The sequence below is a fragment of the Typha latifolia genome, chromosome 5 (assembly GCF_019914945.1).
Source record: "Typha latifolia isolate L0001 chromosome 5, TyphaL0001v2, whole genome shotgun sequence".
Lineage (NCBI taxonomy): Eukaryota > Viridiplantae > Streptophyta > Magnoliopsida > Poales > Typhaceae > Typha > Typha latifolia.
The window spans coordinates 8,564,382-8,591,135 of NC_133090.1; the positions used below are offsets into that span (position 1 = coordinate 8,564,382).

Here is a 26,754-nt window from a genome sequence, read left to right on the forward strand (position 1 = left end):
GAAGATTATTAAATAATACATGTAGGTATTAATAAAACTACTATAAATCTCGCTGTCTTGCTTCTCTCTTTTTATCTTAACTATTTATGCTTCCATAACATATTCATCTCATAAGCATGAAGATTTTTATTATTATTCTCAATTTAGGTAAAGCTTTGATTCATCTATTATTTTTATGATTTGAATATGAATTTACATACTAGTTTTTATCCTTATTTTTAGTTTATAAACCTAATTTACTCCTTCTTGGGTTGCCTAATCAGTTCAACACAAGATCTCTCCCACTATAGTAAGGGATGCTTATATAACTTAGAACTATTATTGTGAAGGAAAGTCCTTTAGCCTCCGAGAAAGAAGAAAACTAGAGGAGTGAGAGATCCACAACTATCATATGCCAATGCCCATTCTATTAGAACTTTAAAATCAATGACCTTAGGGAGCTGAACTTATTTTCATGACCACCACCTATCTAGAAGAGAAGAGAGAAGGATTGAAGATCATGGAGAATTTCAAAGAAATGCATCGAGAGAGAAAGATTGATTTATCGGAGAGAATTTTAAGCAAGCGCCTTTAAGAAGGAGCCTTATAAGTGACCATATGGAATTGACTCATCATATGAGATCAATGTGAGTGAGGATTATATGTAGATTATTTTTATATTGCATCCCATTAATGATTTGTTCGAGTAGGTCTGTACTTTTTTTTTTCATGTGTGATCGAAGGATTTTCATTTAAGTCTTTGTGTTTACATTATGGTGATTGTTCTTGCGTATTTAAAATTTTTTTTCTTCTTTTATATAATTATTTGTGCATTATTCTATTTTGAGAATTAGACCTATGTAAAAATGAGCATGTAACATGTTGTAGCTTAATTAGCATAGATGTACTGGCAAATTTTATTTGTAAATTACCCAAATTACTGTGGGTGTTAACTATCATAAATGAAATTAACACTTTGAATATCTACCAAACTTAAAATGGGGTGAAATATATTTCTTAAAGAAAAAAGAAAGAAGAAAAATACAAGGGCAATTTTCACAGAAAACTAATATGATTTATATTTTGACAACCCTATTTAAAAAAAATACCCTAGTATCAACTTAAGAACATCTCATTCGACTAAATGTACTCAGATTTCATGACCTTTACAAAGTATTTTTTTAGTCATCTCATTTTTAAGGCATGAAACATTAAAAGATCTTGAAATTTTTTTCCAGACTCATCTTCTTTCTTTTCCCGAATTGTAAACCACCAAAATTTTTAATTTAGTGACAAAAAGGTCAAATTTCTCAAAATCTTCTCCACAATCTCTATCTCTCCTTCCCTATTTACAAGAAGTTCAAACATGCCCTATTAAAGCCTCGCAGGGCTTGATGTCTTTCATCATTGGCCTCATCCCGTTTCCTTTGTCATTTGTAAGAAACTTAGGTTTGTCTTAAGGTGTTTATCTCCAAATCTATTTTGCGTCAATCAACAAATCAACTTGCAACCATTTTTCAATTGTTCATTTTGAAAATAAATTACCTTATACATCTATGATAACTATCATTGTCTTTGTTTCCATCTTTTACTCTCTATTATTTCATGTAACTTTACAAATATTTGCAAATATTAAGCTAGATCCTTTGAGGTTATAAATTATAAGAATTACAGATAATCATAATAGCATGTAATACTCAATAATATTTGACTTATTAGACAAATTCATTTTGTCACGAGGTGACTTCCTTAATTATTATAAAACGGTTTTAGATGCATTCTTTCCATTAGAGTAAGAATCTACAGTGCAATAATTCTTTTAATCTATGTATCTAGATAATGCTATTAGTCATTCTAATTTTGTTTTTTTTTCTCTTATCTTTTCTTATCTTATCTTAGGCCTCCAAATTAAAATATAGGGATAAAAATATCAAAGTTATCAAATCTATCACTTATTGATGTTCAAACATTTTAGCTTTTAATTTTATCATCAATATGTAGGTTAATGGAAAACCAAAACTAGGTCTTTTTAGATTTTGAGATATAATTTATGTAGATAGATGTATTACAACTCATCCAATAATACTAAATATAGAAATAAACTAAACTTTACTGCACACACTTTCGATACAGGTGTGAGTTTTTTTAGCTAAAATTTTCATTAGAGATGTGAAAGAGAAATAAAGTTTGTTGAGGAACGAAAAAAAATGAATAGATAAAAACGGAGAAGAATCTACATTTCATAGGTTCGATGGCGAGGGGAGACAAAACTACCATTCTCGAAGTTTCCATCTTGTCTCTCTATATTTATTCGTGTCACTTCATAAAGTATATATTCTCTTTCCTAACTAATATAAATTAACAAAAATTAAAAACAACATTTAATATTATAAATAATGTGACTTTGTCCATTTATTTCATAATGACAATTAAATATTATGATAATCCTATTATGTAATACAAATACTATTTATTAAAATTATATCTTATCCCACACTAATTTAATTACTAGTTTATTTTTGATATCTATCATATTAATATACTTTATATCAAATCAAATAGTATTTATAATAATTTTATAAAAAATAAAATAAATTTGTTTATTTTTTCTTTTCATTCACTTTATATCACATCAAATATAATTGATTATTAGATTTTTATTTTAGAATATAAGTGAACATAAGAATAGTTATTTTTAGAATAAAGATAAAAAAAAAATAAAGATGAATAATTATTTTAAAATTAACGTTATTGCCGAAGTAAAATAGGTCTAAAAGAAAATTTAAAATGAGCATAAAGTGCAAATAAATAAATAAATTGTACTGTGCACATCGTCCAAATAAACAAAGGTAAGAATAACCAAACCACAGAGAGAGTGACGACGTTACAGAAGAGCAGCAAGAAACCGAAGGAAACGAAACAGAAAAAAGAAAAAAATTACATAAGGAAGTAAGAAAAGGCTCGAGGGAGAAGTGGGGATGGGGGATCCGAGCCTCCAGGAATCGGGGTGGGAGGAGCTGAGGAAAGAGGCAAGGAAGATAGAGGGCGATCTCGACGTCAAGCTTTCCTCCTACGCCCGGCTCGGTGCCAGATCCGCTCATTCTTCTGGTACACACTCTTCCCGATCCGACTCTTTTCTTCAAACTAATCGGATCAGTGCCGTCCTCCGATCCGGTTGCGCAGCAGAATTTGTTAATCTGCATTAGGAGATTTGAAATCTTTGTTGTTGTTATTAGATCTTGGGAAAAAAGGGGGATTATTGCGGTTGATATCTTCTAGTGGAGTTCAATTTAGTATTCTTGCTTTTAGATGATCGTGTCACATGAACATATTTGTTTTGAAATCGACTTACATGCTCATTGTTTATATGTAAAATTATATATAATTTAGTTAATTGCAGGCTCATCTTTTTTTGATGATGGATTGCGATAGACTCATATGTGCCTTGGACATGGTTAATAGATTCTCATCAGGCTTGTAGAAACTGATTTGAAGAAAAGATGAACCTTCTCTTTTTTTATTTCCTCGATCTAGTAAAGAAAAAGAATTGGACTCCTAGTTTTCTGTTTGATTTTATCCCTTTACAGATGGTTTACAATATGTTACAAACGTTAATTTGGTATTTTGTTTTGCAAGTTGCTCCTGAGGGCTGCTCCTAAACACGTGAAGATTATGCGATTATCAAATATTTAAGTTGAAGAATAAAGCTGCCTTGGTTTTTTATCCTATAAGTCTGAAATATTTGGTCACTAGGTCCTCGCCTTTTGGTGGGAAGAGCTTAGGAACTCCATAACTTCAGCCTCTGGTTCTTTTATTATTTTTACTTAGAGGAAGATATAGACTTTTAATATTAGATTTCGCCGGTTGTTCTTGATGACTGTCTACTTCATATATTTGGTATTATCTAATTTATTATTTTTTAATTTTATCTATGTTGGTATCAATTGTTGGTGATTGCCTAGTACTAGGCATTTGGTTAATTCCCCTTGGCATCCAGCTATTACTTGTTGTCATTCAAAATTTTGTAAAGAATCCACTAAAATAGGGTTCTTTTGATCAATTTTAGAAGTCGCTTTCTGACATGTTTTTTTTTACCTGCTTACCATTATTTCATATCATCAGGAGATTGGTTTAATGACCCAAACGATATTATAATGGATTCAGAAGTTGGGCTATAAAGCAAAAAATCACCGCCCACAAGTCATTGCTTGTGCAGTCAAGGGAGTAGAAAAGCATAATTGGGCTTATTTATGTAGCAATTTTATAGAGGAGATCATCAATTCATCATAGAATCAGTTGATATGCTAATTTGATCATTGATTGGGGTTTTATTTTACCGATTTAGTAATATTCTAAAGTCATCTTACATATATCAAGTTCACTGCAAGCTAAATTGGAGTCTAATAGTTGTTGAGTCATTGACTACAAACATCTGTAAGTGGTAACCAAATCACTTGTGATAAGGACTATCTTAGTTAGGGTATTGTTTTTTCTGTAACTTGCTATTTAAGACAGTCCATATCGAGTAGATAGACTAATAGCCTAAATGCCTAATAGGAATTATCTTGGGTCTGCAATGTGTAATTAGGCGGATTAAATTCTGGAAATGGATTGTGAGAAGTGTTGGTCCTATTTTCTTCTTCTCCTTAACTGCAACTTTTGCTACTCTCTTTTCGACTTGAACTCTCTCTAGTTGCCATCTTTTACAACTTATTTTTATCTCTTCTTGACTAATCAATATCTATTATAATCCTTTTATTATTTGATGTGTCATTTATGATTTACTAATGGTCATATCAAATAAATCTTTCTGAGGTTGCATCCAATTTTCTTTTATTCTTTCATGATGCTAAATTGCTAAAAAGTTGCTTTAAAAGTAAATCTTTCTGGCTTGCTAACAAGTTTTGGGATTTTTGTATATGTATCCCTCAAAACTTCCGCATTTGCATATATATTATCTTATGTTTTGTATTTGCATGTATACCGCCTCAAAACCCTTTGTTTTTGCCTTGGTACCTTTCAAGTTATTTTTTGACAAAGTGAGTCAAAAATCTGAACCATTTAAGAATAAGGTATGCTTGTCTTTTTACTGTTAAATAGTCCATAATTTAACTGTTGGTTTGTTTTGAGGGGTATACGTAGAAAGACAAAGTGTTTCAAAGGATATACATGTGAATATCAAACTTAAAAGGATATACACATATTTGTGTTATATTTGTTGCTGTAAAATTATTTAGTTTACTTCTGAAGTATACATGTGCAAAAAGAACCCAGCGTTCTTTTGTCCGTAAAGTTAGTTTATTGTTTGCAGTAGCTGATGGGTTTAAAATTTTAAATTATCTTGCTTACTATTGAACTTGATTATTCATTGCTTAATCCATTGAAATCTGCAATACTGCTCGTTCTATTTGTTGCAGTTTTATGTTTAAGTTGGCATTCAATCCAGTTAATAATCTACATAAATCCAAACAAAAAGATAAAAAGAAGGATATTGAATTTCATTAACTCTACTTTTCTCTTATAGCAGATTGCAGTCAAAACTTGGATTATGATTTTCAATTCTTTGGTTCAGAAATCCTTTGTATAAGTTACAGACAGAAATCTTTCTCAGATGCTTTTTTACTGACATGGACTGGGTTTCCCTGATCCATGGTGGAACCTAATATTAGTTTAGTACAAAACAATGCTAAATTGCATATAAAGATCAAGTTATATTGAGAGGGTTGACAGTTTTTTTTTCCTCTAGTGAATTGAATTCATTTTATTGATGACAGAAAAAACAGGTCAAACAATTATTATCATACAAATTGTGGATGAGAGATAAACAATTTCCATCTTTCTCCAATAAAATATGAACAATTAAGAGCAGCTTATGTGATTGCTCTATATATGCATCAGCACTATGGGGACTTTTAACTTCTAAGCATAACATGAAGAAAAAGAGACAATGTTTGCTATTGCCTGAACATTGATGTAATAATCAAACTTGTGATCAAGGTTCCAAAAATCGGGATTAGCCTTCCAAAAAAACAATACGTATCGGCCGTATTGGTCGTCCAAATCGGATCAGATTTTTTTAATTACATAAAACTTTAAATATTATTTAAAAATGCAGAAAAATTTAGAAAACATTACAAAAAATAAGAAAATAATAAATATTCACATATGGCATTAAAAATTAAACAAAAGTACTAACTTACTCAAAAATTAAAATCCGATAAATACCGAGTTGGCTCTCGTAAATTCTTATAGTCGTCATTATAATTGCTATAAGTTTGAAAATAATGATGTCTACGGTCTAGTACTTCAAAGAGTAATTGCATCATATCATTCATATCAAATAGATCTTATTGTCTATAAGGAAGATAATAATCAATATGTGAATCTTATGTCTAAGGAAACTGAGGAGAATATTGAGGAGAATGCTAACTAGCATATGGATCATGTGATTGTTTCAAACAATGAATACTTAATGAACCATAGTTCGTTGGAGTTTGCTGGAATGAGATTTGCGTCGCCGGAGTTCGTCGAAGTTTGTTGGAGTTAGATCTCTCCGTTAGAAAGTGAGAGTGAGAACAAAAGAAGAAAAGAGTGAAAGAGAGAGAGTGAGAAGAAAAGAGTAAAGAGAGAAAGGGAAAGAGCTTAGTTCCGGGTCAGAATTGGGTCAGATCCATAATGGATTTGGCTCGGTTTGATCAAAACTGGCCAATCGTGGACCGACCCAATGAACCTTGCTTGTGATGCCTGCCATGTGTCTTTCTTGTAAAAGGAAATGAACGAAGAGAACAAATGCAAAAACCAATCTAAGGTTCTTGATTATTGTCTTCATTTTCTTAATATGCAATCTAAGGTTCCATGGCACAAGAGCCTAACACTATTGAGATATAAGGAACTTCTCAGTCAACTCCTACCATGTTGCTAGCGACATAGCACATTCAAGAAAGATCATGAGTGCAAGTCAAAAGAACTAAAAAGAAAAAAAAGCATCCCAATGCACAAGGCTCCCACCTACGTGAGGTCTTGGGACTTACGGAGGAAAGACACAGCCTTACCCTCATTTCTGAGGAGATTGTTTCTAAGATTTGAATCAATGACCTCTTGGATGTAAGGGGAAAGCCTTGCTATCTTAGCCTCTTAATTTCCATGGTGCACCTTTAAATTTGCTTGAATATCTCTTCTCTCGGAAGCTAGCACACATATCTAAAAGGTCAGTAAGTTGTCTGCTGGAGAACCCTTAACTGTTAATTTCTCTTGATGATTAAATTTGCCTACATCTCAGCTTCTGGACTCGGAATTTTCCCATCAACTGGGTGACGATTGCCTTTTACTTCTCCATTAAATAGTTGATGGTTCAAGTGCGTGACCAACTGAATGAATTTCTTTGTTGATTTTAATACTGCCTAAGTTTTATTGCCAGATTATGAGAGGGAAAATATTTGGAGAATGTGTTGGTTTGTCGATAATCAAAGTGCCATATACTGACGTAAAGCTGCTAGTGTGCTAATGCATATGGAGACTTCATGTTGGATAATTGATAGATCATCAAGACATTGCCTCTTGGTTTTGCATTTAAGTGATTTTGTATTTCGATTAGGTTCTAATTTAATCCTTTTTTCTTCTTCACTTTCTTAACAAAACAAACTGGATATTGTTTTGCCTCGCTTGTTGTTATGAAATTATGATCTTCACTATGGTTGGCTAAAGCTTATTATAGTTTCTCTATATCAAGTTGGATAATTGATAGATCATCAAGACATTGCCTCTTGGTTTTATATTTAAGTGATTTTGTATTTTGGGTTAGGTTCTAATTTAATCCTTTTTTCTTCTTCACTTTCTTAACAAAACAAACTGGATATGTTTTGCCTCGCTCGTTATTATGAAATTATGATCTTCACTATGGTTAACTACAGCTTACTGCTGTTTCTCTATATCAAATGACTTGGTTGAATCATGCTATCTTTCTTTCGTAAATTGCTTCAGGTTATGTCGACAGTGGTTCACCAACCATAGGATCTAGCAGATCATGGAAATCTATGGAGATAGAAATCCAGTCATTGCTTGAGAAGCTACTTGATATTAATGACTCTATGAGTCATTGTGCTGCATCAGCAACACCTACCACTTCTGTGACGCAAAAGCTTGCAAGGCACAGAGACATACTTCATGAATTTACACAGGTATCTCCTTCAAGAATTTACAAAGCTACTTGCTTTTGCTTATTAATCACACCATTTTATGCCGCTTTACTACTTTGAGGAAAAGTACTGATGACCAAATCTCATATGTCACATTAAGGTTCATGAAAAAGTATCATGATGTAATCCATCAAAGTTTAAGAATTGTATGGAAGATGGAAACTGACATACACTACCAAATTTTATCGACCAACCAGCATATGTATAAGAGACTAAGAGCAAATAGTTCACACACACACACGAGCACGTGTCTACAGTATACATTTAATCTTCATGATGTATGTGCTGCTACTTGACATTGGAAATACTGAACACCACAGTATTATTATTATTGTGTGTTTGGAAGGGAGTATTAAGGTCTCTGGTCATATTAGAATGACTTTTTCTACTGAGAAAACTCAAATGACACTTTCTCATCAAGATATATTTTCTTTCTATGACTAAATGCAACGTAAATATGATTTAGCATTCTTAATCATTTTATCTCTGCAGGAGTTTAGACGGACAAAGGGAAACTTGAATTCCATGAGGGAGCATGCAGAACTTCTTAATTCTGTTCGAGATGATATTAGTGAATCAAAGGTAACATGAAGAGTTATGGGAAAAGCAGAAAAAATTGTAAACAGGATATTTTTAATTTTGCAAGTTGATTATTCTGTAACTTTTGGCATCCTACAGGCATCTGGAAGTATGTCACCAAGGGTGCATTTGTTAAGAGAGAGAGCTGCAATTCATGGAAGCATAACTCAAGTAAGATTATTAAATCTCTGTATACTTTTTCAAGAGCAATTTTTTATGACTACTATTATGGGTCAGAAACTGCAATTTCTTGTAAACTTGATATATAAGTAATGCTAATTTCTTCAGATGTTACTCTAAAGAAAGACTTACTTTATGTGATTTTATGCTTCGCTTGTGATTTAAGTTAGAGCGGTTTCCACCTGATGTGGTTTTTAGATTGATTTGAATTGATTTTTGCGAGTAAAACTAAGTGGACTCTTCCATGCTTCTATTACTTTCTATTTGTATACGATGGAATTTGTTAAATTGATTGCTGTAGTAATTCTTCCTTTTTCATGTCATTAGCTATAATCTCCCTTGATTCCCTAATAAATGGCTAAACTATTAGTTAGAAAATTTCTTAAGGAAAAATATTACAAAAAATAGTTACACTTTTAGTCTGGTAACAATCCAGATCACATGTTAAGGAACTTGGCAATAATAGGTATATTTCCAAACAGCAAACTTTTCTATATTTCACAGTTCTGAAGGCCGCGTGTTGGTTAGCTCAGATGCATGTTTAGATATAAGTCTAGCTAAGATGAGGAATGAGGATGTTGAAAAGAAGGTGCAATGTTACTGTGAAAATTATTATTCGTACAAAGTTGCAACAGTTCCATAGCTCATATAAGGATAAATAAGGTGTAATACCCAAGGTTCCCAGTTTCGGCCAATCCCGAGTGGGATCGGCCGAAACCCGAAACGGCCGATCCCGACCGAAACGGGTGGGAACGGGTCGGATCCGACCCGGATCCGACCCGGGGGACATCAATAATTGATGTCCCCACCCCCACCTGCCTCTCTCCCTTTTCTCTCTCTCTTTCTCTCTTTTCCTCTCTTTCCTCTCTTTCTCTCTTTTCTTTCTTTCTCTCTTTTTTCTTTCTTTCTCTCTTTCTCACGGATCTCTTACTCTCTTTCTCACCTAGGTGATCGAATAGTGAGTAGATCTCCATCTCTCCTAAGTGATCTCGACCTCCGGCGACGTTATCCGATGACCTCGATCTCCGGCGACCTTCGGTAAGTTTTTTTTTCAGCTTTTTTTTTTTTTTTTTTTCCATTGTGTTGCACTGCACGCAGCGCAGTGCTTCTGCTTGCGCCGCTGCCGCACTCGCTTTTTATGCTTTGCACTTGCTGCAGGCTATTGCGCTTCTTCTTCAAAGTGCGACATCTTTCTTCTTTGTGAGCTGCCGCAAAGAGACTTCTCTCGTCGCCGCCGTGAGCCGCAGCGAGAGACTTCTCTGCTGCTGCTGTGAGCTGCAGCAGAGACTTCTCTGCTGCTGCTGCAGTAGAGAGTAGAGACTATATTTTATTTTAATTTTTATTTATGTTTTTTAGTTGCAGAGCTAAAATATCAATGGCTCCGAAAGAGAAGTCATATGATACCGACATTGGGTGGCAACATTGCAGCACTATTGGGCAAGATAAAAGACGCGTTAAATGCAACTGGTGTGGAAAGGAAATGAGTGGTGGTGTCGGTAGTTTGAAAGAACATTTAGGCGGAAGACAAGGAAATGTAGCAGCTTGCACTCAAGTGTCTTTGGAAGTTAGAAAGCAGATGTTGGCTCATTTAATTGGCAAAAAGAAGGATAAACAATCTGCACAACAAAGAGAGTCAATGATTCGTGAAGAATTGATGCATAATCTCGTACACATTGATGATGATAGCAAATGAGCAAAGTGAGGAGAATGAGGAGGACAGGACGAGATGAGGAGGGCAATGAAAGAGAGCGAGAAATATGCATAGAGAAGAGGAAGAGATGAGAAGAAGCACTTGGTGGTAATTTTCGAGAGATCTAGATCGGTTAATATACGAGGAGAGAGAGAATATGGGGGCGGTAGTTCTACCCATAGGACTCACCGGTGTTACGGCGAGTCCGAAAATATTGGATCAATGGATACATATCTTAAAAAAAAAAAAAGGTCGTACACGGACTTCAATCAAGACAAACTCTCAAAGGAATTAATGCAAAGAAACACATTGGTAAAGCTATCTCTAAATTTTTCTTCTACAACCATATTCCTTTCAATGTAGGCGATAGCCCTTACTATCACACTATGGTGGATGCTATACAATCGGTAGGGCACAGTGTTCCCCTCCTAGTTCAAATGATATTGCTACTAAATATCTTGACTCGAGAGGTAGATGAACTTCATACTTATATTGAGACATTTAAACGGTATTGGGATGAATTTGGTTGTACACTGATGTGTGATGGGTGGAGTACACAAAACAGAAGAAATATAATTAATTTCTTAGTTTACTCTGGCATGGGGACTATTTTTGAAGTCTGTGGATGCTACTGCTCATTTCAAAAATGCAGATTATATTTGTCAGTTGATGGATGAGGTGGTACAAGAAATTGGTGAAAAAAGAGTAGTCCAAGTGGTTACTGATAATGGGGCAAATTATAAAGCTGCTGGAAATTTACTGATGATTAAAAGACCTCATTTATATTGGACGCCATGTGCTGCACATTGTATTGATCTGATGTTAGAGGATATTACAAAAGAGCCTGAAATTGACATGGTCATATGTGAAGGTCAGAGGTTAACAAATTTTATATATAACCATGGTTGGGTTCTTAATTTACTCAGGCAGATCACTGGTGGTAGGGAGATCATCAGACCCGGCATCACTAGATTTGTTACTCACTTTTTAGCCTTGGAGAGCATCATGCGCTACAAGGATGATATTATGCGGATGTTTACATCACAGGAGTGGTCTATGAAAATTAAGAATATGAAACCTAAAGATAAATCTTTAGTTGAAACTTTAAAAAATATGGCTCTTGGAAATACATTTTGGGATAATATTACAATTGCCACCGCAGTATTTGAGCCTCTTGTCAAAGTATTAAGACTTGTAGACAGTGATGACAAGTCTGAGATGGGTTTCTTATATGAGGCAATGGACATAGCTAAAGAATCAACAAAAAAAAATGTGGGCCAAAGTTATAGGAAGTGGTGGAAGATGATTGATTCTAGATGGAACAAACAACTACATAGAGATATACACGCTACTGGTAAGCATGCTTTTAAGTTCTAAGTTTTAATTTACTTTTATTTATGAATATTTAAAAATTTGAATGCTTACAATTTACAAATTTTAAATTTCTACGTGGTATTTTCTTAATCGAAGATTTCAATTCTCTAAAAATGTCAATAATGATAGTGAAGTCTTGTTGGGGGTTAGAAAGGTAATCGGCAAGCTTGAGCCCGATATTCATAAACAAATCCCCGCGATAAAGAAGTGAGTTATGATTCAATTAAATAATTTTATTATTATTTGTTTCAAGTTTTAACTTTCAATATAATCAATAAGCTAATAATATATTTCGATTTCGGATGGAGAGATATAGATTGAGAGCAAGGCAATTCAAGATTGCTAAAGTTCTTTGCCTATATCTCATAACACTCAAATGAATGGTGGTCTATTTATGGATGGGAGGAGGCACCAAATTTGACGCCAATAGCAAAGAAGATTTTAAGTCAAATTGTGTCTTCATCACAGTGTGAAAGAAATTGGACTACTTTTTCCTTAATCCACACAAAAACACGCAACCGACTGACAATGGAAAGATTGGAGAAGTTAGTTTTTTGTCATTATAATATGACATTGAGGGAGAGAAATTTAAGAAGAAAGGCAGAAAATGAACAACTGATTGATTTAAATCATGTTTTTGATAAAGAAGACCCCTTGACTCCATGGATCGAGAAAATGGAGGACGAAAGTTATTAGATGACGAGATAACCCATGGTTAGATGAAATATTGGGAGAGATCACGACGAGGCGAGGCCGGGTATGAGTCATAGTCCTGATGATACATATGGTGGTGAGATCGTTCCATCTAAATTTGTTGAGGAAAGTCAAGGAGGCATAAGGAGTGAAGACAAAGAAACTGAGGATATATATACATATCAGCGACGTCGTCATGAGATGCATTTTGGTTCCTATGATTATGGTACATCGAGTATTTATTGTTTGGAGCCATCACAAGATCCATATGCTAGTTATTATCCTCAGTATCCTCAGTATTCTCAGGCACAAGATCCAAATGCTGGTTATTATCCTCCTCAAACGCAAGTCACACAACAAGATCCAAATGCTGGTTATTATCCTCCTCAAACGCAAGTCACACAACAAGATCCATACAATATGACTAGTATGATGGAATCACTTTTTGGAGCATCAGGTCCCAGACATCAATATTTACAAACTTTTGGTGATTATGATGATGAAGACTATAGAAATTTACGAGAACCAGCTCGGTATTCAACAAAGTTTTAAATTTTGAGTAAGTTAATATATTTTTTTAAGTTTTTAGACTTCATATGTGAGTAATTTTTATTTTCTTAATTTTTGTCATTTTTCTAAATTTTTCTGCATTTTTAAATAATATTTAGAATTTTATATAATTAAAAAATAGTCCGATCCGATACGAACGGCCGATACGTATCGTTTTTCTGGACGGCCGATACCGATCCCGATCCCGATACTGGGAACCTTGGTAATACCATAAAACTGTTTAGTATGTATATCACGGTGCTCATCTAATGTACCACAATGATAAGACAGACCAACACAAATACGAAATTTTAGACATCATCCTCATCTGAAAAGGAGGGTTGCCTAAAATAACAACAATGATGAAAAAAAGGAAGATAAAACCAAAGTAACTCATCAAGGAAAACATTACTGTCCTCATTTTAGATGGAGGATGTGGCTGAAAATAGCAATAAATGGTTTAAGAAGTTCACAGAGTCAACCCTGAATAGTTAAAACTTGAAAGTCTAGACCCTTGTAATATTGTAATAAGTTCTCACTCTAATTTTGAGAGAAAAGGTCTCTTGTTCTGCTAGTTGGCATAAAAGTGTAAAAATCAAGGTTTGAAAAATTGGGATCGGGATCGGTTTTCTGAAAAAACGATACGTATCGGTTGGGTTAGCTAGATGGTTGTATTGATCGTCTAGATCGAATCAGACTTTTTTTAATTACGTAAATAATAAATATTATTTAAAAATGTAAAAAAAATGATAGGACAGAAGAAAATAAAGAAAGAAAATTATGGTACAGTGAAAACTAAAAAAAAGAGATTAGGGAGAGAGCGAGTGGAAGAAAACCAAACAAAAAAAAGAAAAACTATAGTGCAGTGAAGAAGAAGAAGAAAGGAGAAAAAAATGAGATAGAGAGAGGAAGAAATGAAAAAGCTAAGAGAGAAATAAAATTTAAAAATTACTACTGGAGTAAGCCAGAGTTAGATCTGTGTTGTCGGAGCTATATGGTAAGGAGAGAAAAAGAGAAAGAAAAAGTAAAAGAGAGAGAAAGAGAGTGTGTGCCGAAAGAGTGAAAGAGAGAAAAAGAGAGTTTGGATTAGGCATAGATCGTGATTAGGTTTGGCTGATCCCGATCTGAATCAGGAACGGCTGATCCTACGAATCATGGTAAAAACAGATCAGGTTAGATATGATCTAAGAAAGATTTTAACTTGGAACCTTGTGACGCCATAATCTAGAGTTATTCAAGACATTCCCTAACAAATGTACTTTTGAATCAGCTCCATAATCCTATATGGCATTATCATAATATAGTTTTTTCTATAATTCCCTGCTTTATTAATTATCAATTTGTCTGTTTATTCCTAAAGAACCTTACATTTTATGGAGGTAATAATACGGTAAGTAAAATTTCCAGTAGCTTCAGGTTTAGAGATGGGATATCTTTGAAGGGAATAATCGCATGTGAAAATTAGAAAATGACACAAAGTATATAGTTAGGGCTATAAGCCTATAACTAAATTGTTTGTTATATGAATCACTACATATAGAAAGGTTGTTTTCTTGTGGCTGAAAGAAGGAATCTTATTGAACTCAACTTGTAGATTAAATGCCAAATATTGATGGGAAATTTAACATTTTCTGAATTGCAATTTGGCAATTTGTATAGGATTCATCTGACAATATTTATTTAATTTATTAAAGGACATCATCCTATCACTTGCTTGGAAAGAAGGAAAGAAAACAAATAGTTCCAAGTAATACTACTGGAAGCTTTGTAGCATTTTTAAATTTTTATGGGTCTAATCCTGGTTAATTTGTTAATACTAACCACTGCCACATGGTTAGAGGCGAGTGTTAGACAAATATTGGGAATGACAAAGAGAGAAACCTATTATTTTATGCAACTGTTTGGTTTGAGAAACTCTAAATTTAATTTCTATCAAAATTTTGCAAGGAAATTGGGATAAAAATATAATGAACTTTGGCCAAACATGTGAGATTGTGCTTAAACATTGACACAATTAGGTATGTAGATGTGCTGTCCCCACAAAACAGGTGTAGCTGTACACCATATTGGCATATTTCTACTGTGCTCACGACACATCAGTTATTTCTTACAGCAAAATGTTTATAATAAATGCACCAAAGACAGCGGTATGATATGACATGACATTCAGCAATACAACAAACTTTAAAACAATATGCAAAATCACGATGAATATAGAAAGATGATTCTTTATCATGATATATTTCTTCATATTTAAGTAATTTTTTTATGATCTTGTACTGTATTTTATTTTCTTGATACCCCATAAAGTAATTTTAAAGCAAGCTGCATAAGCACCTTCATATGGAGCAACTCATTGTGCAGCTGCTACCTACAAAATGCAGCCCCGTTTAGTACAGTAAAATCGATCTTAAATAAAAGAGTACCTGATACAAAATGTAGGATTTACAAGGACATCTCGTTGGTTTTATAGGGAAATATTAGTGGTCCTATAACATATCTAAGCTAATCTGGATGAGGAATAATTAGGATTGGATCATTATCGAGAATTTAGATTCTCACAGAGGATTAATATCCTAGATTAGATCATAGGGATAAGCAAATCTTGCCTTCTCAATGAAACTTGAATTCTAGGAAAATTGAATTATTTTCCTTTATTTATTTTGGTGGAACATGGTGTAACAAAAACATGTATGGTGACAGGTATGATAGAGAAAGAGGAATAAAAACATTATGCAAGTCATTAAAGTGATGAATTCAAGGATATGAAGAAAGTGAAGTGGTATCATTATATTGCCTTAGCATAACCGGTGATTTTTTTTATCACTGCCATAAAAGTAGAAGAGAGAAAAGAAGTCAAGTAAAACTAATTATTTTATCAAAAATGGTTTGTTCTTTTTCATACACCATCTCTACTTTAATAGAGAACAACCCTAGGAAAATAAGGTTCCTAAAGAAACTAGGAATACAACCTAAATAGAAAAGTAACAGCTAGTAGGAAACTAAATAATTAGTAAACCCTCTCGACATAAGTAACCTTTGATTTTAGGAAATGCTTGGTACTACATGCTCTAAGATCTCCAGTTCTCCACAACTTCTGCTATTCTTATTGCATTTATCTTCATATTTGAAAGCCTTTAACTAAATTGCAATTGTTATGATGAAATTTGATCCAGATTGATGAAGTGATAGGTCAAGCACAAGCTACAAGGTCAGTTCTCGGTACGCAGAGATCATTATTTGGAGATGTACAAGGAAAAGTCAAGCAGTTGGGTGACAAATTTCCTATTATTCGAGGCCTTCTTGGTACCCCAATTATCCCTATATTGAACCATTTCGTTCTTCTACAATGTTATGCTGGTCCTTAGTGCTTCTGTCCTTCTAGGTTCAATAAGAAGGAAGCGCTCAAAGGATACACTAATCCTTGCTGCAGTAATAGCGGCCTGCACTTTATTTCTGATTGTTTATTGGCTTTCAAAATGATGGGTGGCTGTGGAAGGCAACGATGAAGATGACCGCATCTCATAGTTTTCTACCTGTTGAGATGTAAAATCTAGCTAGCTCTTTCTTTTTTTCTTTTGTTGCCTCCAAAGCTAATAAGTCAGTATTGGATTGCATGACATGGAGAATGTTAAAGGAGTAGTGATGTTTGTCAGAAGGCAAGTGAAAAGGTCAGTAAAATATATCTTGTTTTCTTTTCAGTTCTTTACTTGATGTACAGTGTCATGTGAAATTTTGCAATTTGAACACTAAAATTTCTTTCCATTGCAAAGACCACTTGTTTAGATGCAAAACCATAGTATTTTGTGGAACTGAAGGCGTCTTAAAATATACTGCTTCTCACCTCTGGTACATCTTTCTGTATTATATGGTCTTACCTGCAAATTTGTCAGATTGCGAATTGTAGAGGGCCTTGTTAAATTTAATTCAAGGTTTACGTAGGATGCTTTTCTATTACTTTTCGTGATTATGACAATTGTAAGGGGAAAATAATGACCTCACAAATGCTTTACAAACATTTTGCAAACTGTGGAAACATTAGATCATCTTGAGACTTCGTCAGGATATACAATGAGAAACCAGTGATGAGTGAGATGCAACTCTCTGCTTGTTAGAGTTTTTCACTATTTTAAGTTTGCCCCTAATTTTTCTACAGGTCTAATTTATTTTGAAATTTAAATATGAGATAATGTGTTTCGAAAAGATATGACTTATATTAAAAAAAATTCTATATAAATCGCCAATCTAATTAGTAACTTATATTTTGTCAAAAACGTATGCTCGTTTGACAAAAGTGTATAAAAGTGTGTGCATATACATAGTATCACACTAAAATTAAGATAGAGCAATACGAGTATGACCAATAAAGAATTGCTAAGATCAATAATTAAGAGTGAAACTATCACATATTTATCATTTGGTATGAAGAAGTTGTGGTTGCTGCTTGACATGATCAAAGGGCTCAGCTCGCCCGTGCCCGGCCTGACCCGGCCCGAGCCCGAACTATCCATGGGCGGCACAGGCTAGCCTTTTGCCCGCCCGATTCGGCCCGAAAGCCCGCCCGTTTGGCCCGCAACTAGGCCCGCCCGTTCTGCTATAGTAGCCCGCCCGTCTACTATAGTAATTTACCATTGCTACAGTAAAAAATTTTGGTATTGTACTGTTTTGCATTATTTTAAGCACACCTTTAAAATTTTTTAATTTATTTTAATTATTTTTTAAATGGAGGAATATAAATATTTAAAAAAAAAAAAGCTAATAGTTAAAAAAATTCTAAAATAGCTAAAATATGGGTTGGGCTGAGTGATTGGTTGGTCGGGCCGGCTCGGCCCGACTGGCTAGCCTGATCTCTCACGGGCTAGACTATTCTAGCCCGGCCCGGCCCGAGTGATTGGTGGGTCGGGCCGTACAAATACTTAAGCCTGGTTGGCCCGAAAAGCCTAGCCCGAACCCGGCCCGACCCGCCCGATGATCATATCTAGTTGCTGCATCAATTGGAAATTATATATGAGATTTATTTCTTCCTTTTTCTAGTGTTGTAATTCTACCTAGAATAATAAATAAAAAAAATATCTTGGTGTTATAGTGTCTGGAATATCTAAGTTAAATTACATCTCCATGTGCAAATGTCGTTCTAATTTGTATGCCTTCCTCTTCTTAGTTTAATAGTTAGGATTGCAACTCGTACTTATGTTATGCAAGTAGAGATAAAATTTATATACCTTACCAAAATTCTTAATAGTAATATGATACTAAACTCACTTTTCTTTATTTCTTATTATTATGATAGACATTTTAAAACTAATTTTATATTATTTTCATTTCTTAGATTTCAATAAGTGATACATAATATTAAAGTACTCTTTGAGCTCCTTTTATTTTATCACTATTCCATCATAAATAATGTGTGGATCCTACTTAATTTCTATCACAAAGTTCATAAAATGTTTCAAGTTCAAATTATAATTTTTCTAATAGTATAGAGTTTATCATTATCATTTTCAATTTGCATAAAGTTTTGATTTATTGATTATCTTTGCAATTAGCACATATACTTATACTTAATTTGTATCTTTATTTTTTTTTCCTTTGAAAACCTAATCCTCTCTCATCTTGGGTTATCTAGTTAGACTAACAGATTAATTAATTGACTTATATATAAATCGGAGTTCTCATATTTGAAATTTTAGTTTTATATAGAAATAACATATATTTTTATGATTTTAAGTTGAACTTAATTTCATTATGAATATCAAGTTCTAATTTTAGTGGATTGTGGCTCATAGTAGTATTATAATTTAGTTCTCCTTTTCTTGTTTAACAATAGTGTTATATCCCATTCTTAATATGACTAATTTAAATCTATTGCATATTTATCTATCCAACATTCATAGATAAGCTTAATATAGCAACATACATTAGTTTGCTCAATGAAATAGTAGTTCATGATTGATTCACTAAGTTATAATTGTTAATTTAGTTTAATTTATTATTCGAAATTAAACTTAACAATATATTTTTTTTAGTTATTCCTTGATATGCTCTAATATATAAAGGAATAGAAAGAATGTTGAAAATGGGATATGAAATAGGATATTTTTAGGGGAGAAAAAAGCTCGTAGGCAAATAATTTAATACCAATTAAACTAATACAATCTTAACACAACAAAAAAAAAAGATTGAGTTACTACCTATGAACAAACTCCATAATTTGGTAATCATTTAATTACTACGAAAAAGAATATATTGTAATAAATTTAAATAGCACAAAGAAAATATAACAAGATACACAAACCAATTTCGACTATACCTCACTGTCAATGCCTATTGTGATCAGTGTAGGGTGGGTGTGGATTCTTCTATTTTGTAAGGAGCTCAATGTTACAAACTTAATGATGCTTAATTCACCAGTTTATATGATACTCTTAACTTCTTGCGTTCGCAAGATAGAGTCAATATTAAAGTGACTAAAATATAGAGGCAAAATTAAATATAAATAATATTGTTGAAATACAAAAGCGGTATGCATTGTGAAACTTTCACTTTTATTACAACTTCTTTACATTCAAATTATATGATTTACAATTAGAAAAATTACGTCTTCATATAGAGGCAAATTAGACATAAGTATAATATGAGAATTGAGTGGTATGAGTATTGTAGCTTAGAAAATTTAGTGCATATAAAAAGAGTGAACCATTTGTATACTTCAACACCCAAATCATTTTCTTAGTGAAGTAATAAGTGTGTATTTTGACTACCTAAAAAGAAGTAAAATTGTTTCTCTCCTAACTAAAATGGTTAGATAAGGGAGGAAGGAGGAAGCAAGCGCAATGGTGATTAGAAAAGGTCAAAAAAATCTTAACAGAGTGTTGGGCACATTTTTTTCATATACTATCAAATAGAACTAAGAGTTATAATGTGAAAGAATTAATATTAAAAAAAAGTCTTATAAAATTAAAAAATGGAAGGATGTGAAAGAGTTGATATATAATAATGTGTTCTATTATGCATTTTTACTCTATTCTTTCGATATCATATTTCCTAATTCTTTATAATTTGATTCTCTTATTTGAGTTTAACAATTACTTTTATTAATAGGATCATTGTACTTGCTTTTTAGTTCAACTTAGTTATGATTATTACTTATGTCTTAATTTATAATGCAATTTTATATTTAACAAATTATATCACAGATTATCAATCAGCCTATACATACAAGGGAGATATGAAGATCTAATGTAAATTTTTTATTTCAAATATAATCAAAATAAAAGGTCAAAAGTTATTACTTTAAATAGGTAATAGAAATTGCATTATATTTAATCTAGATTAAGTAGATTCTGACTCATGGATATATTAAGTTTAGCTTTCTAATCATATATAAAAATGGTATTAAAGCCTTAATTTTTTAGTGTAATATTTTTATAAATTAAACTCCACATTTACAAAAACTTTGTTAGAGTTAAAAATTGAAAATTGTAGAAGTTCAGTAGAGTAGCTATCTATTATGTTAATTTGATCTTATACATATTTGAAATTATATTTATCACTTTCATTGATTGGTTTAGAAATATGTTTAACTTGATTAAAAAATATAATTGCATTATTGATTGGATTAAATAATTCATGATAAGACTTCCTATTATTAATAGAGTGGTTGAGGTTCCTACTTTTAATTAAGAGGTCCTAAGTTTGAACTTGTATTGATATTACATAAAATTTTAATTATAAATTTAGTCTTTTTTTTTAAGGGAAGTCAGCTGACCTATTCATTTAAATTGAAACTCAGATTACAATGAAAATCAGAATGGAGATTAACCCACTCCTTAAAAACTTTCTTGATAAAAACAAACGATGCTAGGCTATTGGTTATAATGTCATCGTTTCTGCTGGTAAAACAGACATTTAGGAAGGGATTTTGGGTTAAGATAAGGGAACATTCCCTAACAATGGGTTACACCACCCATTCAGAACTATCTTGGCTTAGATCTGTTACTATTCTGATCAACTTCTCACAGTTAGAAAATAATCAAACATTCTTACCATCCACGACCTTCGTAGCTTCTTTCAGTAACTTCCAGAGCGCTAAAATTTCACCATGTAAGGCACTACTACAGTGCTCCAAGAAAATGGCTTTGCCTAGGCAAAAGTCAGAGGGATACTTTAACAGCACTAGGCCTATTCCTCCAATGTTTGAACCTCTCCATGCTGCATCTAACTAGCCCATTGAGTCCTTTTATTATATTTGCTTGTAGCTTATCCCTAGGGGGATTAGAAGGAGATAAGTCCGAGGGCACCAAAGGGGTATCAGAATGTTCAACTGTGGGTCTAGTTTTTGCCATCAGTAAGACCTTACTTGGACAAGGTTTTTCTTCTTTAAATATGAGATTGTTTCTACTTCTTCATAGGCTCAAAAAGATATTAAAACAATACGATGTATTCTTTTTAAATTTAGCCTTTTTTGATCTATTTATGGTTTATTTTTGTTGGGATAGATGGATCTCGTTGTTTAATCCTAGACAATATCTTTCTATCAGGAAGGATTGACTTTTTATTCTATTTATACTTAGCATATAGGCTTATTAGTAATTAAATAAGGCATATTACTTGGTTTAGTTTTGTCATGTAGATCTATGATTAATAAATCTCATTTTCTAATATTACTTTCAATAGTATCACATATAAACCTTATTTAATAACTAAAAAGATATTAATAAAATGTGATATTTAGTCACATATGAAAAAAAAATAATATGTGACATGTTTAATAAATGGCATAAATCCACAACTTATATTTGAATGTTAGAAACTTATTTAATATTTACCTATCTTTAATCTGGTTTTAATCAAGGGATGAAATACTAATTTTAACTTTTTCATACCCCTTACTTTACTAGCCATATTTTGTAGTGCTAAGTTAGATCATGAGTATTTATTTTTTAAAGTATTAAATTTATTTAATCAAGTACTATGAAAAATAAGTATGGAGTTATACTCTTAAAAATTTTAATTGAATTTGTATATTAAGTCTTACTTTCAATGGATTTGCTCATTTATATTCACGCAACAAGTCTTTTCAAAGTCAAGGTTTAAAGTGGTTAATTTGATAATAATTTATTATTTTTGTTCAGAATTGACAATTAAATACTATTATGATAGAGTGTAAAAACTACAATTATTAGTTATCATTGATTATCTCAAACACAAGGTAAGAAATTCTTAAAATTTCATATAAAGTTAGCCTTTTAAGATAGGACCAAAATTATAATATTAAATGATTAACATTAGGTTATGGATTTACAAAATCTTAGTTAAAATTTTAATTTGTATTTAGTGAGACTAGCTTAAAGACTTAACAATCATAAAAATATTTTTTTAAAACTTTTTTCTATGATTAGCTTGATGACTCTAAAAACTTATTATTTTTTCATAGTAAAGCAATTATGAAGAGTAGCGGATGATAACATTAATAATTTTGGATTATGATAAAAGTGTATGGGTTGATTTATAGGTTAATGATGGTATATTCATAGTAATTATTGAACAAACATAAATAAATTGAACATTTGAGACCAATTTGATAATTAAAAGAGAAGTCAAACTCAAGGTTGGCTAAGAGTAGTAGTTGGTACATAATAGAAGGTAACTAATATAGATAGCCATATCTTAGAAAGAGCTAAAGTAAAATAATCAATATAAGAGTATAATACTCATATATAATGACTTAAGCTTTTAAATTGAATACAGATTTTAATCTATGTTTCTAATACATTTTTCTTTCCATTAATGTATATTAATTAAAAATATGTGTTTAGATCAGCAGTAGAGCTAACTTAAGCTAGTTTATATTTATTATTTAATTTATTTTTTTTGCTATTGTTATATTATGATTGGGAGTTTGTTTTTTGACAAACAGACTACTGCATCTCTCATTTTATTAAAACTTAAAAAATCATTAATCTCTAAAGAAATTAACTATAACCAATATCAAACGTGTTACAACCTAGGACTTTATCACATATAAAAAAATCCAACATTAGAATACAAGGAGTTCTAACATTATCAATACTATCATATACTAACATACTAGCATACTAGCATACGGACACATACTAACATACCACCTTATAAGTACAAAATATCTAAATCTATATATCAAATCTCCAAATCTTGAATTAAAAATATAGCAATATAATAAAACACTATACAGCGATCCACACACAAAAAAAATTAAATGTTTAACATAGTAAAACAAACTGTATTAATACATTAGGATGTCAATCCAAATTGATAGGATCCGTCGCCTCACCCCCAATTTGCCAACAAGCACATTTCACGGCCATCGTTCCTTGAATCCCTGCCCAGCATAAGAATAATATTATTACTTTATAAAATAAAATCTTCAAAGTTTAAAGTAATTATTAAAAAATTTATTGTTCCTTTTAGCCAAATTGATCATAATAATGTATTTAGCCAAATCAGCCACCACTTAATCTTTTCAGCTGTCATGTTTATTTTTTTTTCAAACTAGCCTCTGAAATGTTTAACCTTACTAGTTATTCCTCAATTTCTTTTCATCTTTTTCGTAATTCGCTTCACATAATTACATCTAATAAATAAATAGTCTATAAATTTCTTCTGCTCATAGTATATAGGGCTGTCAGGCTTGACGAGCAGCTCGAGCTTGGCTTGGGCTCGGCTCGGGTGAAGCTCGAGTCCGGCTCGGCTCGGTCAGGAGCGAGCCGAGCTCGAGCCATCATAATAGGCTCGAAATTAATATCGAGCCGAGCCTGAGCTAGAGCCGGCTCGCTCAGGCTCGGCTCGATAGGCTCGATAGCCTGACTACTTATAACTAAGGACACGTGGCATAAAGAAATATTGCCACGTGTCCCTCACTAACCCATCCTCACCCGTAACCCATTGAATATTCATCACTCTCACCTACCCCACCCTCACCTACCCCACTCTCATCCATCACCCTCACCTACCCCACTCTCATCCATCACTTCACCTTGCCCATCACGTCACCTTCCCCATCCTCAATTCCCTCACCCACCCCACCCTCACCCTCATCCACTCGATCACCACTCCTAACCTCACCCCATGCACCGCCACCTCCTCCCTCCTCGTCGGCCTCCATCGGCAACGATGGCAAGCCACCACCACGGCGCCACGCCTTCCTCTCCGTCAGCCTCCTCCTCATCCACTCCGTTGGCTTTCTCCTCCTCCTTCTCCTCGTCGGCCTCCTCCTCGTCCACTCCGTCGGCTTCCTCCTCCTCCTTCATTCACCATCTCCTCGTCATCGCCTCCTCCTCCATCTGTCTTCGACTCCTTCGGCAAGCCGCCGTCCATGTCGCCACCGCCCACGCCGCCACCGTCTCATCCTCTAATCAAGCTCGAGCTTTGCTCAGGCTCGGCTCGGGCTCGGTTAGGCTCAGCTCGAGCTCGGCTCGAGTTGAGCTGAGCTGAGCCTGAGCAACATTATGAGGCTCGAAAGTAATTTCGACCCGAGCCTGAGCCTAAGCCGGCTCGCTCAGGCTCGGCTCGTTTACACCCCTAATAGTATACACATTTTAGAGCACTCAACTAACCTTTCTTCAAACTATCTCTAGTCAATAGCCTACTATTGTACACTAGCCATAGGAAAGCTCTAATTTTGAAGGGAATTGTTATTTGCTAGATTTTTGCAACTCTTTTTGAAATAATCTCACCATTATTTAATAAACTATAAATAGACTTTACTGTGAATATACCATCATTTTCAAACATTCAAATAACTTTATCTTTCCCAGCAGCAATCTGAATATTGCTATTACTAATCCTATTTATCATATTTTGTTCCTCCACAATCAACTGCTCTAATAAATTCCTTCTATATTTGAAATTTAATTTTGTCCATCTCATATCTCCTATACTAGAATATTCTCATCCTAGATAATATTAAATGGATTTGGATAATATTTAGCTAGAGGGTAATGTCCAATCTAAATATTCATCTAAAATTTAATCTTACTGTCTGTATTAACTTGCCACTATAAGCCAACTTTACTCCTAGTACAAAACACATCTCTAGAAAGCAGAAATCATAGTAGAGTTCATCAATTTGAATGATTCCACTTTAACTTTCTTATAATATCTCTGCATCACTATCAGTGATCACATTTGATTATCCGAATTCAATAGCCTTTACCATCATTTTGTTAACAAAACCTCATTTAATCTTTTTAGATTAAGAATGCCCATACCACCATATTTTTTCCTCGTACAAACTTTATCACAGTTAACCAAAGCATAGTTTTTTTTATTAATCTAAGTCTCATGCCACAGAAAATTCATTCTCAGCATAGTTTCTTAACCCAGACTGACATATTGATAAATGTCAAATAGTATAAAAGGACTACTCAAGACTATTATGATTAGGAGTTAACATGGTTGTGGACAACCTATTATTCAAGTTGAACTTCACTTTATTATGCAAATAAATTTTAATTTTAATTTTTATGGCTTTTATTATATTTCAGCTTAGATATTTTGTCGTATTCTAATAATTATTATTGTTGCTATTAAAGTTTTGATATATATTCATTATTGGTCCTTTTCTAACTGCTTAAACTTTTGGGTTAATTGTTTATCTAATATGGTATTAATCCTTAATTTTCCTAAATTCTGGAGTTCATATCACATCTACCTCAATTTAAATCATTCTTTTATATTATCTATTCCTATACAATGATATACATCTTATTATATTTTATATATCCACATATGATATATATAAAGGAGGGTCACACATAAAACAACATTGTTGGTTTATTACTTAACTATTAAACTAGTTAACAAATTACAACTTTTTGGTATTGTTGTAGCACAAATTTAATATGTTTATCCTCTCATTAGTTTTATATATTCTATGTCTAGATTTATAACATTTGTTGATGGGCTCAATAGAATAATATTCAGTATATAACAATTGAGTACATATACTTTCTATACTAGATGCATATTTCATTAAATAATAGAATGCACACAATTTAAGTATACAATGGTGCACACTAAATTTCATGAATAGCAAATAAAAAAAATTCACATGCTATTAAATTGTAAAAGCCCCGTAGCCATCCTTGTATCAAGATAATTCGTCGAATATGAAAAGTCCCACTAAAAGATTTCCGGATCACCTCACTATTTATACTCTTTGATTCCTCCATAAGGGAGGTTTATTCTGCTCTTGGATCAGTATCTAAACAAATTCCTTTAGACAAGGTAAGAATTCAACCCATTATTACGTTGCAACAGTTTAAAAAAAAAAGGAAAAAGGAAGGGAAAAGAAGTTAGATCCAAATGAAGCTCAAATCACATTCATTGCACTTTTGCTGACAAGCTCGAATTCTCTTAATAGGAATATTATACCTTAATTAGAACATGCAACCATCGTTAGCAATTAAAAGATTGAAAGTAAATGCTTTGTGAGACAGTAGTCTCCTTTTATTTTTGCGTAGATGCAATCTCATG

General features: G+C 32.8%; 1 protein-coding gene across 1 annotated transcript; it reads left to right on the forward strand.

Moving 5' to 3' along the window:
* Nucleotides 1-2,812: 2,812 nt before the first annotated feature.
* LOC140789393 (Golgi SNAP receptor complex member 1-2) lies at nucleotides 2,813-17,011 on the forward strand. Its single transcript, XM_073139074.1, has 6 exons — nucleotides 2,813-3,087; nucleotides 7,960-8,156; nucleotides 8,667-8,756; nucleotides 8,853-8,924; nucleotides 16,416-16,545; nucleotides 16,625-17,011. The coding sequence occupies exons 1-6, from the start codon at nucleotides 2,958-2,960 to the stop codon at nucleotides 16,720-16,722; spliced, it is 717 nt and encodes a 238-aa protein (XP_072995175.1). The 5' UTR covers nucleotides 2,813-2,957; the 3' UTR covers nucleotides 16,723-17,011.
* The last annotated feature ends 9,743 nt before the right edge of the window (nucleotides 17,012-26,754 follow it).